Here is a 17,829-nt window from a genome sequence, read left to right as displayed (position 1 = left end):
GGTGTGTGCTTCAAGTCAGGGTATAAGGGTCTCTTTTCCTAGTTTAAATGGATAAACATTCACAGGCAACCTCATGGGCCAGAAAAGGTTGAATATATTCGCCATGCTATTAATCCAGCATGACTTCTGCTGTGTTCATAACAACTGGGAAATCTCAGACTTCAGTGAGTTAAAGACAAGTGGGAACTCGGACTGGGAAAATACGTTTTGAACGGTCATCCAACTCGGGAACTCGGACCTCTTTCTAGAGCTCCGACCTGAAGATCACTGACATGTTTCAGTCTTGTTTTTTTCCGGGTTCCCTGTTGTTTTGAAAGCACCATAAATCCAGAGAATGCCAGACTTTGATGAAAAGGTTCATGACAAAATGTGCCCACAAGAAGAACCGCTGTGCCACTTTCCTGTTCAAGTGAGCACAGCGAGTCCAAAAATGTATTATATGCTGCTGCATTAATTATGTAATATGCCAGGGAGGTATGTACAGTTGAAGTCGGAAGTTTATACACCTTAACCAAATACATTTAAAAAAAACAATCTTGAGTCAATAATTATTGAACCTCTTATGGCATACATAAATATGTTCAGGAGTAAAAAGGTACTTAACTAGTGCCATAATACAGTTGAATTCGGACGTTTACATACTTTAGCCAAATACATTTAAAAACAGTTCGCAATTCTTGACATTTAATCCTAGTAAAAAATCCCTGTTTTAGGTAAGTTAGGACCCTCACTTTATTTTAAGAATGTGAGATGTCAGAATAGAGAGAATTATTTATTTCAGCAGAATTTGACATACACTCAATTAGTATTTGATAGCATTGCTTTTAAAATTGTTTAACTTGGGTCAAACGTTTCAGGTTGCCTTCCACAAGCTTCCCACATTAAGTTGGGTAAATATTTGGCCCATTCCTCCTGATAGAGCTGGTGTAATGGAGTCAGGTTTCTAGGCCTCCTTGCTCACACACACTTTTTCAGTTCTGCCCACAAATGTATGGGATTGAGGTCAGGGCTTTGTAATGGCCACTCCAATACCTTGACTGTTGTCCTTAAGCCATTTTGCCACAACTTTGAAAGTACGCTTGGGGTCATTGTCCATTTGGAAGACCCATTTGCGACCAAGCTTTAACTTCCTGATTGATGTCTTGAGATGTTGCTTTAATATATCCAATTTTACTGCCTCATGATGCCATCTATTTTGTGAAGTGCACCAGTCCCTCCTGCAGCAAAGCACCCCCACAACATGATGCTGCCACCCCCGTGCTTCACGGTTGGGATGGTGTTCTTCTGCTTGCAAGCCTCCCCCTTTTTTCTCCAAACATAACGACGGTCATTATGGCCAAACAGTTCTGTTTTTGTTTCATCAGACCAGAGGACATTTCTCCAAAACGTACGATCTTTGTCCCCATGTGCAGTTGCAAACCGTAGTCTGGCTTTTTTATGGCGGTTTTGGAGCAGTGGCTTCTTCCTTTCTGAGCGGCCTTTCAGCTTATGTCGATATAGGACTCGTTTTACTGTGGATATAGATACTTTTGTACCCGTTTTCTCCAGCATCTTCACAAGGTCCTTTGATGTTGTTCTGGGATTGATTTGCACTTTTCGCACCAAAGTACGTTCATCTCTAGGAGACAGAACGCGTCTCCTTCCTGAGCGGTATGACGGCTGTGTGGTCCCATGGTGTTTATAGTTGCGTACTATTGTTTTTACAGATGAACGTGGTACCTTCAGGCGTTTGGAAATTGCTCCCATGGATGAACCAGACATGTGGAGGTCTACCATTTTTTTTCTGAGGTCTTGGCTGATTTCTTTTGATTTTCCCATGATGTCAAGCAAAGAGGCACTGAGTTTGAAGGTAGGCCTTGAAATACATCCACAGGTACACCTCCAATTGACTCAAATGATGTCAATTAGCCTATCAGAATCTTCTAAATCCATTACATCATTTTCTGGAATTTTATAAGCTGTTTAAAGGCAGTCAATTTAGTGTATGTAAACTTCTGACCTACTGGAACTGTGATACAGTGAATTATAAGTGAAATAATCTGTCTGTAAACAATTGTTGGAAAAATACTTGTCATGCACAACGTAGATGTCCTAACCGACTTGCCAAAACTATAGTTTGTTAACAAGAAATTTGTGGAGTGGTTGAAAGATGAGTTAATGACTCCAACCTGTGTATGTAAACTTCCAACTTCAACTGTATACTGTAGCTAAGAAAGTAATACTAAGTGTATGTTGTGTAGTAAGGTGTTAGTAGCCCATGTGCCTCACCCTAATAATTTGGTCCCTTTCCCCCTCATAACTTAGCCTACTGTTCTGACTATTAGCCTGTTTTAGAGAAATCATCCTGGAATATTGAACAATATTTAATATTCTGCTTATAATGCCCCCTTTATTTATCCTACAGTTCTGACTTGGTATACAGGGAAAATATTGTAAAAACAGCCTGTTTTGAATTCTGTCACTCTACATTTCAAAAATGCTGAACAAAAGTTTTAGCTCTCTCATTGTCTTAATCAAAATTACAGATTGCCTTTTATCCACTCATTCCCTTATGCCATAGTTTGTGCATCTCAATTGTCAGTAGAAACCACATTTAAGCAAGTCAGCCATATCAGCTATGTTTTTTTAAAAAGGTAGTAAATGGGGCTGAATGAACTGTTTTGCTGCCAGACAAGGCTCCGCTGATTAGCCAGGTGTAGCAGTTTGAAGGATTCACTCCATGGTGCTGAAAAGAAAGCACTCCTGTTGGGACAGCTTTATGTAGGCCCTAACAGTTTGTGGGCACCATTTGTCACCATTATAGTGCAATTCATGTATTGTTTAGTGGCTTTGCTGGCATGCATCTAAAAAATGCATGCCAGCATGGGTGCATGACGTGGGTGCAATTACATGCAGATCAAACATTGGAATATGTATAATGAAACATGATAGGCTACATCTCCACAGGAGAACAAAGACTCAAGCTAAAGGCAATCCACCATTTTATTTCATTTTCCCCCAACACCAATAACAGTGTACATTCTTGTTTTTTTTAACAACAGTATATCCTAAATCCCCATGAATGCAAAGTTTTACTGATAGTTGACATAAAAAGAACATTGTACTTTACAATGCACAGAGGTATGCATTGAAATGGACAGAAATGTGAGTTAGAAACAGCAGGCTTGAAATAGCATCATCATAATGTGATGTGTCTAAAAATACAATGACATCAATGGTCATAGTAAAGACAGTACTTTCCTCAATGGCTACTTTGACTGGGGATTCTGACCTACTGCTATCTCTATAACCACCCACTACAGGCAAGCACTGTATGTTATGGTGACAAAGCAATATAAAATACATATCAGCAATGGCTAATGTAACACTTTAGACCCTTGCACTACATTAATAAAACCCACTCATATAAAACACCCATGAAACATTTAAAGCCAACCACTGCAGGTTCCCATATAGGCTCAATGAGCCAGACTTTGTAGATGATCATAGTCCTGTAAGGGTAGGCTACATACTAGTTCAATTAAACATTAACAATTTGTGTTTGCTTGCTGGACAAAAAAACAATGTGTCAGGTACACATCAGAAGTGTTCTAACTCACGGCGTGAGATTTCTTTGCACCAGTTCTGATAGTTAGGTTGGACTGTACTCAGAAGACTGCCCCTGAATATTGACCATACATTTAGCAAAGAAAGGGAAAGGGGGATACCTAGTCAGTTGTACAACTGAATGCATTCAACTGAAATCTGTCTTCTGCATTTAACCCAACCCCGCTGAATCAGAGAAGTGTGGAGGGCTGTCATAATCGACATGTCTACAATCTGTTCAATGGGAAATACCCTACATGACTAAAAGTATGTGGACACCTGCTCGTCGAACATCTCATTCCAAATCATGGGCATTAATATGGAGTTGGTCCCCCCTTTGCTGCTATAACAGCCTCCACTTCTGGGAAGGCTTTCCACTAGATGTTGGAACATTGCTGCGGGGACTTGCTTCCATTCAGCCACAAGGGCATTAGTGTGGCCGGACACTGATGTTGGGCAATTAGGCCTGGCTTGCAGTCGGCGTTCCAGTGCATCCCAAAGTTGTTAGATGGGATTGAGGTCAGGGTTCTGTGCAAGCCGGTCAAGTTCTTCCACACCGATCTCGACAAACCATTTCTGTAAGGTCCTCGCTTTGTGCACGGGGGCATTGTCATGCTGAAACAGGAAAGGGCCTTCACCAAATTGTTGCCACAAAGTTGTAAGCACAGAATCGGCTAGAATGTCACTGTATGCTATAGTGTTAAGATCTCTTCACTGGAACTAAGGGGCGTATCCCGAACCATTAAAAACAACCCCAGACCATTATTCCTCCTCCACCAAACTTTACAGTTGGCACTATGCATTGGGGCAGGTAGCATTCTCCTGGCATCCGCAAAACTCAGATTTGTTGGTCAGACTGCCAGACAGTGAAGCGTGATTCATCACTCCAGAGAACACGTTTCCACTGCTCCAGAGTCCAATGGCGGCAAGCTTTAAACCACTCTAGCCGACGCTTGGCATTGCGCATGGTGAGCTTAGGCTTCAGTGCGGCTGCTCGGCTATGGAAACCCATTTCATGAAGCTCCCGACAAACAGTTATTGTGCTGACATTGCTTCCAGAGGCAGTTTGGAACTCAGTAGTGAGTGTTGCAACCAAGGACGGACAATTTTTACACGCAGTCCCGATCTGTGAGCTTGTGTGGCCTACCACTTCGCGGCTGAGCCGTTGTTGCTCCTAGACATTTCCACTTCACAATAACAGCACTTAAAGTTGACCGGCGCAGCTCAAGTCAGTTCCTCATTTGAGGAACTGACTTGTTGGAAAGGTGCCACCCTATGACGGTGCCATGTTGAAATTCACTGAGCTCTTCAGTAAGGCCATTCTACTGTCAATGTTTGTCTATGGAGATTGCATGGCAGTGTGCTCGATTTTATACACCTGTCAGCAACAGGTGTGCCTGAAATAGCCGAATCCACGAATTTGAAGGGGTGTCCACATACTTTTGTGTATGTAGCGTATGTTATCTGATTTGTTCCCTTTGTAGAAATGACATCGTGAGACATTAGAAATAAGGGCATAGGCCTAATGGTTACCAGCCTACACTGTATGGTGCAGTAAAGGACCAACAAAAACATGGCTTTCGTCATGCTGGTTTTAAATCTTATACAATGTATTTTGATGATTAGCTGGGAATAAGGCCTCTCCCTAAATGTTATCTGTTATGTGTATGTGTCTGGATATTTTACTATGGTTTAGGAAATAATACACACTAGACTGGTTGGGCCAGCCTTTTTGTGTCAGATGAAATAGTTAAGTGTCCTGACCATTTTGACCATCCATGATCGTTAATACAACAACAGAGAATATTTCATTTCTGCCGCAACATGTACAATGCAATTTCATGGACTATAGGCCCATTTAAAGCTACGGGAATTGATTCCGATCTCAATGTCTCTTGCTTTAAGAAATTGAGAATTGCAACACTATTGTACTGCAACTATGATGTGCCTCTAGTTGAAATGAGAAACAACCAAATGCAATAGCCCCTCTTCCCCATAGAGACAATGCAATGACAAATGTAATTATTAAAACCCTCATCATACAAATAGCACTTTTGTCCTTGATTCTGCAAACTAACAACATTTCATAAACCAATTGCAGAAAACCTCTCCCAATCCTTGTGCGTTCATCAATTTTGTTAATTGATTAATTCAATGAAAATCATTAGACTGAATGTAATACAACAAAATTAATTACGTATAGCGCATTATGAACAGAAAGGCATCTAGGGTATACGATCACATGCCAACAGCCCTCTTATCACAGGAGGCTGCTGAGGGGAGAACGGCTCATGGAATGGCATCAAACACCTGGAAATCATGTGGTTGATAAATTTGACCATTCCACCTATTCCGCTCCAGTCATTGGAATGAGCCCGTTCTCCCCAATTAAGGTGCCACCAACCTCCTGTGTCTCTTATACATGTACAAACAATTCTAAGCCCAATCCAGGGCACATGACAATGGGACAACGGAATATGATAGGCTGGACAGAAGGGAGGGGAGTTTTTGTGAGACGCCATCTGAGGTTCGTCGCCCAGATTGGCAAAAATATAACCCAAATATGGCATTGTACAGTGTATAAGTTAGGAATTGTATTAGCAACTAATGTACATGGTGTTGCCAGTTTCCGTGATTGTTTTGTGTAATATATCTTCCATACCCTCTCTCTGAGAGGACAAACAGATGACCAATGACTCTCAACAGCCCTTTGGACTTACCAAAGAGTAGCCCAAGGGACAATCAAGAACTTAGTTCTACCAATCATAACATATACATTTTAGGTGAAATTACAAAATGTAGCTGAAGCTTAGTATGATAGTGATCAGCAAAAGGCAATACAAATCAAAAACAGCATATTTGCTGGCACCTTGTTCCATATTATTTTCGATAATCTTTTCCATGTTTACAGACATTAAATTAACATAGGTAGGGAGGGAGGGAAGGGGTATGACTTTAAATTAACATAGGTAGGGAGGGAAGGGGTATGACTTTAAATTAACATAGGTAGGGAGGGAAGGGGTATGACTTTAAATTAACATAGGTAGGGAGGGAGGGAAGGGGTATGACTTTAAATTAACATAGGTAGGGAGGGAAGGGGTATGACTTTAAATTAACATAGGTAGGGAGGGAAGGGGTATGACTTTAAATTAACATAGGTAGGGAGGGAAGGGGTATGACTTTAAATTAACATAGGTAGGGAGGGAAGGGGTATGACTTTAAATTAACATAGGTAGGGAGGGAAGGGGTATGACTTTAAATTAACATAGGTAGGGAGGGAAGGGGTATGACTTTAAATTAACATAGGTAGGGAGGGAAGGGGTATGACTTTAAATTAACATAGGTAGGGAGGGAAGGGGTATGACTTTAAATTAACATAGGTAGGGAGGGAAGGGGTATGACTTTAAATTAACATAGGTAGGGAGGGAAGGGGTATGACTTTAAATTAACATAGGTAGCGAGGGAAGGGTATGACTTTAAATTAACATAGGTAGGGAGGGAAGGGGTATGACTTTAAATTAACATAGGTAGCGAGGGAAGGGTATGACTTTAAATGAACATAGGTAGGGAGGGAAGGGGTATGACTTTAAATGAACATAGGTAGGGAGGAAAAGGGTATGACTTTAAATTAACATAGGTAGGGAGGAAAAGGGTATGACTTTAAATTAACATAGGTAGGGAGGGAAGGGTATGACTTTAAATTAACATAGGTAGGGAGGGAAGGGTATGACTTTAAATTAACATAGGTAGGGAGGGAAAGGGTATGACTTTAAATTAACATAGGTAGGGAGGGAAGGGTATGACTTAGGTAGGGAGGGAAGGGGTATGACTTTAAATTAACATTAGGTAGGGAGGAAAAGGGTATGACTTTGACAAAGACAACTAGGGGTCACTAGTCCAACATTTCCCTTTTTGAGACAATTCTGCTCCTTCCACTTCGGAGAACACACATGATCACTCTGAATGACAACTAGAAAACACCTGCCCAGCTTAAAAAGGCTAATCATAAGGGAAAAGAAGGGTAGGGAAGGTCATCCTGAAATAAGGCTAGCTAAATTGCATAGAGCTTGAACAATGCATTATGCAGCAAAGGGCTGTGCTCCGTTCCCCAGTAAACACTGGTAACCATGGAGAGTCCAGTCAGGCTGTTTTGTTTGTATTGACTCTGGTGAGAACATTTCAATACCCAATTGTACATGTGCATGTACAGTGTACTGCATGTGAATGATCCATCTACATCCATGGGGCACATGCAAGTAGAAAATTGAGTGATTGCTCTTGATTTGTGATTATTAAAAGACCTCAGGCATATATTCTCACTGGTGAATACTGTTGTGTATGTTGTTCCCTGTTGACCAAATGGACTGTCCGCCTCAGGCCAACAGATTGACGATGGTGACAGTGCAACTGTTTCGAATATGCTAATAGTGAGCCAGTACGACTGGTTTGATAAGGTTGACTGTTTTGCTGGATGTTCTTGTGAAGTTCTGATTAGGTTGAAGAAACCAGCAAGGCAGCACTGAGGAAGAGAGCACAGCTGACACTATATTGTATGTGCCACCTCTGCCTTATAATACTTGTGAAGCAAAGGAACACCGTCCGCCTCCATCCCTATGAGAACATAGACAATAAGCACCAGTTCTAGGCCTGGGAGAGTGGGACAGACCCTTAGGACCATCAGGACCCCCAGCCAAACGGGCCAACCCCCAAGCAGGGTGGAGCTCTGTGAGCAGCTACACGTCAGTGAGTGGAGGAGTGAGGGGCGGTGCCAGGCAGGACAGCCATCAGCTTATTGGCCCCTCAGCCTCTCCATCCTTGTCCAATAGTTCGTCCTGGATCTCGTCAGTATTCCCTGAGTCGCTGCTGGCCACCGAGCTGACAGAGGGAGAGTTCCTGCCCCCTTTGATCATCCTCCTGCACGTCTCCATCTGCACGTCCAGACCACGCTTCATGCTACACATCTCCATGTACTCATGCAGGTGTCTGTTCATGTCACTCTTCGCTGTGGCTAGCTCCATCTGAGAAGGAGAGAGATGATTGAGGAGAAAGGAAGCCATAGAAATAGAGAGAAGAGGAAAGAGTAAGGAGGACAGAAGAGAGAGGGTAGGGAGGAGAGAGAGATAGACATCAGTGACATTGAGCTGGGACAGGTGCCAGCCCTGCCAGGGACTGAGTCACTCTGGCCAGATGAATGGTCACCGGAGTCACAAATCAAAACCAAACAGCAAGAGGGACAAAACAACCAACAAATCAAAAGGCAGTCATTGTCCTCCCATGTCCTGTTACTTGACAGGTGTTTCTGTTAGATGCAATAGATCTCTAACAGGTAGATACATCTCAGGGGATTTCATTCTCCTCTATTTTTGTTACTGTACCTCTGTCACATTCTCGCTCTCATACACACACACAGCCTGTTCACCTCAATCGCGCCAATGGTCTCCTGGTACTCCTGCTCTCTGGTCTTGAATAGTGATTCTGTCTCATCTATGAGGCTGCCCAGGCTTCCATCCTGAGAGACCTGGGAAGAAGCAATGAGGATTAGCTAAAACACTCTCATTCACTGTTTGGATATTGCATTTCATTTCTCAACTGGAGCATAACAATGGGCAGAATTTGACCTCCAAGTCAAAATGAAAAGACATTATTTTACTGCAAACATTTGTGTTTGCCGAATATGAATGGATGGGAAGTATGAGAGGTAACCGACTCTCAATGCCCTCCTGTACCCTTGACCATTAGTATATCAGTAGGTAGTGGTAATTTAACGGTTTGATTTTTCCTGTACATAAGTATCGTTGACATTTACTGTGTGGTATCTAATCCAACTCACAGGCTCCTCTGTGTTGCTGTTGGCTGCGCTGGTGGCTGTGCAGTTTGCCGCGGTGATGGCACTGGGTTGTATGTTATAGTTGGTGAAGTCCTCCCATAGCAACAGGGTCTCGTCATTCTCTTCCCACGTCAGGCTGTCACAGTCGTCATCAATGTCAAACGTCTCCCTCCTGGCAACACAATTATCATCTGAACAATGTCTGTGTGGCACAGAGACAGGAAGGAAAAGAGGGAGGAAAAGAGGAGAAACAACAGGCAACACATTCACAAGAGGTCCAAACACAGAGGAGAAAGAAAGATCCATAGAGAAGACATGCAGGAAAACAGACTAGATACAGCGTTTGAGAAAGACTTGAGACAGTGAGAAGTTTTAGTGGAACACAAATTATACTTTTATTATTCACACCGATACTCAAAACTACATTTTCGGCATACATTTACACAATGAAGACATTCTGTAATGTAACGTTCTCATCTAGCTTTTGGTGGCCCTACTGAAAACAAAATGAATGCCACACTCTGCATTGACACTAGATGGGAGTAAAGGACAACATTATATAAATACAATGCACCACTGGGGTGTGTGTGACACAGGAGGTTGATGGCACCTTAATTGGGGAGAACGGGCTCATGGTAATGACTGGAGCAGAATCAGTCGAATGGTATCATATACGTCAAGCACATGGCTTCCATATGCTCCGTTCCGGCCATTACTATGAGCCGTTCTCCCCTCAGCAGCCTCCTGTGATGTGTGTGCGCACGTGTGGAGGGGGTCATAACGAAGCCAGCTCGTCTTTCTGGATAGCTGTAATGAGTGTGCTTGTGAAGGCTGACTCACAGTTGGTTGAGCATTCGTTTCATTTCATCAGTGATGTTAAGAGGGACCTCCTCCTCCTCTGAGGTACTGGTGCTGGGGTCTGCATCCATCTCAGAGCTGTCCTCATCAGACACAGGCCTGCGCTCCTTCTTCCTGCAGCACGCCATGGCACCCTGTAACACACATACCCCCAACCAGGTTACTCACTCAGTGCATCAATGCAGGACAGAATTTTGGGCAATTTGTCTATTCTGATATTAATCATTTAGGCAGTACCATGCACCACCTAAAAAGCCTCTGGTCTGATTCTGGCTGGATTCATATTTTGGCTTTGGCCAGTAATGTCGGCGCAATGGAAAGTCAAAGCTTCAGTTCACCACTGAGCAGCGACTGTGTGTATGGGTATGGTGAAAGGGTCAATGAGCATTGTTTGTGTGGCTGTGTGTGTCTGCCTATATAGAAGAGAGTGTAGCAGCTGTACACTGTTAGCTGTTGCAGACTGAGGCCTAACATACAGATAGATACACACCCTCTCTGGGAGCGACCTGGCCGGGCTGACGTTGAACATCTTGGACATGTCCTCTGAGTTGCGCTGCTGAGCCACGTCACACAGTTTGGCGGTGATGTCGATGCGCCGGCAGATGTCCATGTCCACTCGCATGGCTTTCTCCTGGATCTTAGAGTCCAGGTCAGACATTTGCTGGAGAGGAAGGAGAGGTGTCTGTTGTTGGCTGTGAAGCAGTGAATCATCCACCCAAGACCTCCACTTACTGTACTCAACAAATGTCTAAAGGCATTTCAAAGCTATAGGACTGATATGAATAACATAAGTTACATGCTGAGTTCATTCATGAGTGGGTATCTGTGACTGACCATTTGCAGCAGTATTAAAGTCAATTGAATACACTGTGGTTAGATTGCAGACCCAGCAGAAACCCACATCCAGTCAGTCTGGGTCAATAACACATCATTCAACATCTCTGTGAAGGTCCAAAGGAAACATCCTACACTCCAAGGTGAATTTGATCACTGCTACATCTCATGCTTCTTTTTGCCACTCAATAACTTGCAATTACTCTAATATGCTAGTTATGACCAAGCAATTCTATACTTCACTGTCTACAACACTCACAGTAGTGTAGTAAGGGAAACGCTAGTATTTTGATTCTAGGGTGAAGGGAAGTGGGAAGGCAGGAATAGAGGTATCTCTTACTTTCATATCCAGATCCCTCCTGACATATTGGGAACTCAGACGTCGACCGCCCTTAATAGTGAGCAACGACAAAGTACACCTATTCAAAGGACACGTCCCAAATCAGTGTTTATTCACTACCCTGGAGGTCTATCAGGTCACACTGTGTGTTGCCTCATATGTACTGCATATATCCTTCTCTGACTACAGATGTGTGTCATGAGGAGGCAGCTGCTATTACCCATAATGCCACTAACTGACATGGCCAGTTAAACACAGAAGTAAATAAGAGAGGGAGCCAAGCTAGAATGGTTTCAACGGAAATCCAAACGACTCCTTGCTAATTTTGTTTATTCATTCCTGACCAAATGAAAGCTAAGGCTTGGCCAGCTACAATATATTACACTAGAGGCAAGCTCCATGGCAAAAATAAGGTGCTACGCAGATATAGCGTAAGGTCCTGCTGATCTACTGTGTGTTTATGAACACTTGTTATCGGAGCATTCAATGAATACCTGCCTGAAAGGCCTTCTTGCAATTGCGGCAGAATATGTTTCCACTGCTGGGTAAAAATCAAAATAAGGAGGGGTGTGAATCTGCTAGCCTGTCCTGGAGCCCAGTCTCTGAGTGTTCAGTATGATGAATGAAGCCCTAAGGACCTCTACAGTATGACTGACAACATCTATCACCACCTATAAAGAACAATACTACTGTCAATACAACCAATGCTGTTGTATTGTTGAGAATATAATTTGCATCATTTGAGCAGGAATATGACTGTGGTATCTGTCAGTCTGTGACAGTGCTGCAGTGGAGTGTGAAGGGAAGGTGTGTATGTTATACTTACATCGCTCATGAGACTCTTAAAGACCACCAGCTCAGCCTTCAGCCTGTCCACCTTCTCATTCAGTTCATCCTGGATCTCCTCTGACTCCTGAGCACTCTGAACACACACACACACACACACACACACACACACACGAAGTCAAAAGTTTACATACACCTTAGCCAAATACATTTAAACTCAGTTTTTCACAATTCCTGACATTTAATCCAAGTAAAAATTCCCCGTCCTAGGTCAGTTAGGATCACCACTTTATTTTAAGAATGTGAAATGTCAGAATAATAGAGAGAATTATTTATTTCAGCTTTTATTTCTTTCACCACATTCCCAGTGGGTCAGAAGTGTACATACACTCAATTAGTACTTGGCAACATTGCCTTTAAATTGTTTAACCTGGGTAAAATGTTTTGAGTAGCTTTCCACAAGCTTCCCACAATACGTTGAGTGAATTTTGGCCCATTCCTCCTGACAGAGCTGGTGTAACTGAGTCAGGTTTGTAGGCCTCCTTGCTCGCACACGATTTTTCAGTTCTGCCTACACATTTTCTATAGGATTGAGGTCAGGGCTTTGTGATGGCCACTCCAATACCTTGACTTTGTTGTCCTTAAGCCAGTTTGCCACAACTTTGGAATTATGCTTGGGGTCATTGTCCATTTGGAAGACCCATTTGCGACCAAGCTTTAACTTCATGATGCCATCTATTTTGTGAAGTGCACCAGTCCCTCTTGCAGCAAAGCACCCCGACAACATGATGCTGCCACCCCCGTGCTTCACGATTGGGATGGTGTTCTTCGCCTTGCAAGCCTCCCCCTTTTTCCTCCAAACATAACAATGGTCATTATGGCCAAACAGTTCCATTTTTGTTTCATCAGACCAGAGGACATTTCTCCAAAAGGTACGATCTTTGTCCCCATGTGCAGTTGCAAACCGTAGTCTGGTCTTTTATGGCGGTTTTGGAGCAGTGGCTTCTTCCTTGCTGAGTGGCCTTTCAGCTTATGTTGATATAGGACTCGTACCCGTTTCCTCCAGCATCTTCACAAGGTCCTTTGCTGTTGTTCTGGGATTGATTTACACTTTTCACACCAAAGTACGTTCATCTCTAGGAGACAGAACGTGTCTCCTTCCTGAGCGGTATGATGGCTGCGTGGTCCCATGGTGTTCATACGTGCGTACTATTGTTTGTACAAATGAACGTGGTACCTTCAGGCTTTTGGAAATTGCTCCCAAGGATGAACCAGACTTGTGGAGGTCTACAATATTTTTTCTGAGGTCTTGGCTGATTTCTTTTGATTTCCCATGATGTCAAGCAAAGAGGCACTGAGTTTGAAGACAGGCCTTGAAATACATCCACAGGTACACCTGCAATTGACTCAAATGATGTCAATTAGCCTATCAGAAGCTTCTAAAGCCATGACATCATTTTCTGGAATATTCCAAGCTGTTTAAAGGCACAGTCAACTTAGTGTATGTAAACTTCTGACCTACTGGAACTGTGATACAGTGAATTATAAGTGAAATAATCTGTCTGTAAACAATTGTTGGAAAAATTACTTGTGTCATGCACAACGTAGATGTCCTAACCAACTTGCCAAAACTATAGTTTGTTAACAAGAAATTTGTGGAGTGGTTGAAAAACAAGTATTTACACAATTCAAACACATGCCCCAAGCACATCCACTCAAAACACAAGCAGCAAAAACACACATTCTTATTTACCATATTCGAGACAGCAAGATATTGAATATGGCCCCAATCTATATTTGTATATTATTCAGTGGAATAATTGTAAGTGATAAAGATGGATTAAGGACATTACAGTAGATGCCGAGGGGGACTACATACAGAGTAAATCACACTAAATAATCAACTGATATCCTTTATCAAATGACTATCAGAGAGCAGATTTCCTGTTTCACTTCCATGCTAAACAACATCTGCCTGTGTGAGCTCAGAGAGGTAAGAGCCCCCCAGGGAATTATTTTCACTTCCAGCATTCTGCTGAGCCATAATCCAACACAAACACAGATGCTGCCGTTGATCGATGTGTCCTCGATGGTTGTGCAGAAAGATGGGGTTGCTACTATACTAGCACCTGCAGAGGTGTGGCGTAGGGAGCATAGTGCCTGCCTTTGGCCATGATACTATAAACTCAAATTGTATTAGTCACATGCACCGAATACAACAGGTTGCTATACCTTACAGTGAAATGCTTACTTTCGAGCCCCGAACCAACAATGCAGTTGAAAACAAATATGAGTAAGAATAAGAAATAAAAGTAACAAGTAAATAAAGAGCAGCAGTAAAATAACAATAGCGAGACTATACACAGGGGGGTACCGGTACAGAGTCAATGTGAGGGGGCACCGGTGGGTTGAGGTAATATGTACATGTAGGTAGAGTTATTAAAGTGACTATGCATAGATGATAACAACAGAGTAGCAGCGGTGTAAAAGGGGGGGTAGCAGAGGAAACAGTCTATGACTAGGGTGGCTGGAATCTTTGACAATTCTTAGGGCCTTCCTTTGACACCACCTGGTGCAGAGGTCCTGGATGGCAGGAAGCTTGGCCCCAGTGATGTACTGGGCCATTCGCACTACCCTCTGTAGTGTCTTGCGGTTGGAGGCCGAGCAGTTGCCATACCAGGCAGTGATGCAACCAGTCAGGATGCTCTCGATGGTGCAGCAGTAGAACCTTTTGAGGATCTGAGGACCCATGTCACATCTTTAAAGTCTCCTGAGGGGGAATAGGTTTTGTCATACCCTCTTCACGACTGTCTTGGTTTGCTTGGACTATGTTAGTTTGTTGGTGATGTGGGCACCAAGGAACTTGAAGCTCTCAACCTGCTCCACTACAGCCCTGTCGATGAGAATGGGGGCGTGCTCGGTCCTCTTTTTCCTGTAGTCCACAATCATCTCCTTTGTCTTGATCACGTTGAGGGAGAGGTGGTTGTCCTGGCACCACATGGCCAGGTCTCTGACCTCCTCCGTATAGGCTGCCTCGTCTTTGTCGGTGATCAGGCCTACCACTGTTGTGTCATCGGCAAACGTAATGATGGTGTTGGAGTCGTGCTTGGCCGTGCAGTCATGAGTGAACAAGGAGTACAGGAGGGGACTGAGCACGCACCCCTGAGGGGCCCGTGTTGAGGATCAGCGTGGCGGATGTGTTGTTACCTACCTTTACCACCTGGGATCGGCCCGTCAGGAAGTCCAGGATCCAGTTGCAGAGGGAGGTGTTTAGTCCCAGGGTCCTTAGCTTATTGATGAGCATTAAGGGCACTATGGTATGGAACGCTGAGCTGTAGTCAATGAATAACATTCTCACATAGGTGTTCCTTTTGTCCAGGTGGGAAAGGGCAATGTGGAGTGCAATAGAGATTGCATCATCTGTGGATCTGTTAGAGTGGTATGCAAATTGAAGTGGGTCTAGAGTTTCTGGGATAATGGTGTTGATGTGAGCCATGACCAGCCTTTCAAAGCACTTCATGGCTACAGACGTGAGTGCTACGGGTCAGTAGTCATTTAGGCAGGTTACCTTAGTGTTCTTGGGCACAGGGACAATGGTGGTGGTGTACTTAAAACATGTTGGTATTACAGACTCGGACAGGGAGAGGTTGAAAATGTCAGTGAAGACACTTGCCAGTTGGTCAACGTATGCTCGCAATACACGTCCTGGTAATCCGTCTGGCCCTGCAGCCTTGTGAATGTTGACCTGTTTAAAGGTCTTACTCACATCGGCTGCGGAGAGCGTGATCACACAGTCTTCTGGTACAGCTGGTGCTTTCATGCATGTTTCAGTGTTATTTGCCTCGAAGCGAGCATAGAAGTAGTTTAGCTCGTCTGGTTGGCTTGTGTCACTGGGCAGCTCTCGGCTGTGTTTCCCTTTGTAGTCTGTAATGGTTTGCCAGCCCTGCCACATCCGACTTGGACAGGGTTAGGAATACGCAAAACGTCAGCCTTGTTCTCCGGCGCCATCTTATCCACTGATGTGACCAACAAGCGTCAGAGCCAGTGGAGTATGATTCGATTCTTAGTCCTGTATTGATGCTTTACTGTTTTATGGTTCGTCAGAGGGCATAGCGGGATTTCTTATAAGCTTCCGGGTTAGAGTCCCGCTCCTTGAAAGCGGCAGCTCAAGAGGCAGTTTAGCTCAGTGCAGATGTTGCCTATAATCCATGGCTTCTGGTATGTACGTATGGTCACTGTGGGGACGACGTCATCGATGCACTTATTGATGAAGCCAATGACTGATGTGGTGTACTCCTCAATGCTATCGGATTAATCCCGGAACATATTCCAGTCTGTGCTAGCAAACCAGTCCTGTAGCTTAGCATCTGCTTCATCTGACCACTTTTTTTATTGATCGAGTCACTGGGGCTTCCAGCTTTAGTTTTTGCTTGTAAGCAGGAATCAGGAGGATTGAATTATGGTCAGATTTATCAAATGGAGGGAGAGGGAGAGCTTTGTATGTGTCTCTGTGTGTGGAGTAAAGGTGGTCCAGAGTTTATTTTCTCTCTGGTTGCACATTTAACATGCTGATAGAAATTTGGAAGACAGATTTAAGTTTCACTGCATTAAAGTCCCCGGCTACTAGGACCTTGTCATGAGATACTCTACTTCAGGTGAGCAAAACCTCGAGACTTCCTTAGATATCGTGAACCAGCTGTTATTTACAAAAATACATAGTCCGCCGCCCCTTGTTTTAACAGACGCCGCTGTTCTGTCCTGCCGATACAGCATATAACCAGCTAGCTGTATATTGATAATGTCGTTGTTCAGCCACGACTCTGTGAAACATAAGATATTACAGTTTTGAATGTCCCGTTGGTGGTTTAATCTTCCGCGAAGGTCATCGATTTTATTTTCCAAAGATTGCACGTTTGCTAACAGAATGGAAGGAAGTGGGGGTTTATTCGATCGCCTACGAATTCTCAGAAGGCAGCCCGCCCTCTGGCCCCTTCTCTCTGCCTTCTCTTCATGCAAATGACAGGGAACTGGGCCTGTTCACAGGAAAGCAGTATATCATTCATGTCGGGCTCGTCGGTCTTGTTAAAGGAAAAAAAAGGATTCGTCCGTTGTGAGTAATTGCAATTCTGATTCCCAGAAGTCATTTTCGGTCATAAGAGACGGTAGCAGTAACATTAAGTACAAAACAAGTAAAGAAATGTTACAAACACAAAGCAACCCAAAAAAAAAAGACCCACAATTGGTTAGGAATACGCAAAACGTCAACCTTGTTCTCCGGCGCCATCTTATCCACTGACGTGACGATAGGAACTAATGTGTTTTATCTACAGAGACACAGGGAATAGTGGTGAGACAGTGACATTCAGGTCTGCTATGTGAGCTATCCAGGCTCTTTTATAGGTTATTTTCTGACATCTCCCTAGCTAGGTAACTGTCTCTGGCCCAATTCAGTTGACAGAAACCTGCCCAAGGACATTATGGGTAAAAAGACCATAAGAAAGGAAGGATGGGCACAGGTAAGTAATTCAGCAGGAAATATATATTTTCAAGCACCTATAGGCTTTATGTGTCTCTGTCGTCTTTATGACAATGACCCCTT

At 43.5% G+C, this 17,829-nt stretch overlaps 1 protein-coding gene across 2 annotated transcripts in view; it reads right to left on the bottom strand.

Moving 5' to 3' along the window:
• Positions 1-5,703: 5,703 nt before the first annotated feature.
• The window catches only part of iffo2b (intermediate filament family orphan 2b), a 44,078-nt gene continuing 31,952 nt past the window's right edge, over positions 5,704-17,829 (bottom strand). Inside the window, exons 3-8 of one of the 2 annotated variants that reach the window (XM_014133596.2) lie at positions 12,271-12,366; positions 10,761-10,931; positions 10,253-10,404; positions 9,416-9,614; positions 9,005-9,103; positions 5,704-8,603 (exon numbers count right to left, since the gene is read on the bottom strand). In XM_014133596.2, the coding sequence (XP_013989071.1) occupies positions 8,370-8,603; positions 9,005-9,103; positions 9,416-9,614; positions 10,253-10,404; positions 10,761-10,931; positions 12,271-12,366 (951 nt within the window). In that variant the 3' untranslated portion in view covers positions 5,704-8,369. The remainder of the gene's footprint in view (positions 8,604-9,004; positions 9,104-9,415; positions 9,615-10,252; positions 10,405-10,760; positions 10,932-12,270; positions 12,367-17,829) is intronic. The other variant, XM_014133597.2, reaches the window with a different exon arrangement.

Source organism: Salmo salar, chromosome ssa12 (assembly GCF_905237065.1).
Source record: "Salmo salar chromosome ssa12, Ssal_v3.1, whole genome shotgun sequence".
Lineage (NCBI taxonomy): Eukaryota > Metazoa > Chordata > Actinopteri > Salmoniformes > Salmonidae > Salmo > Salmo salar.
This window is presented reverse-complemented; position numbering and strand designations above follow the sequence as displayed.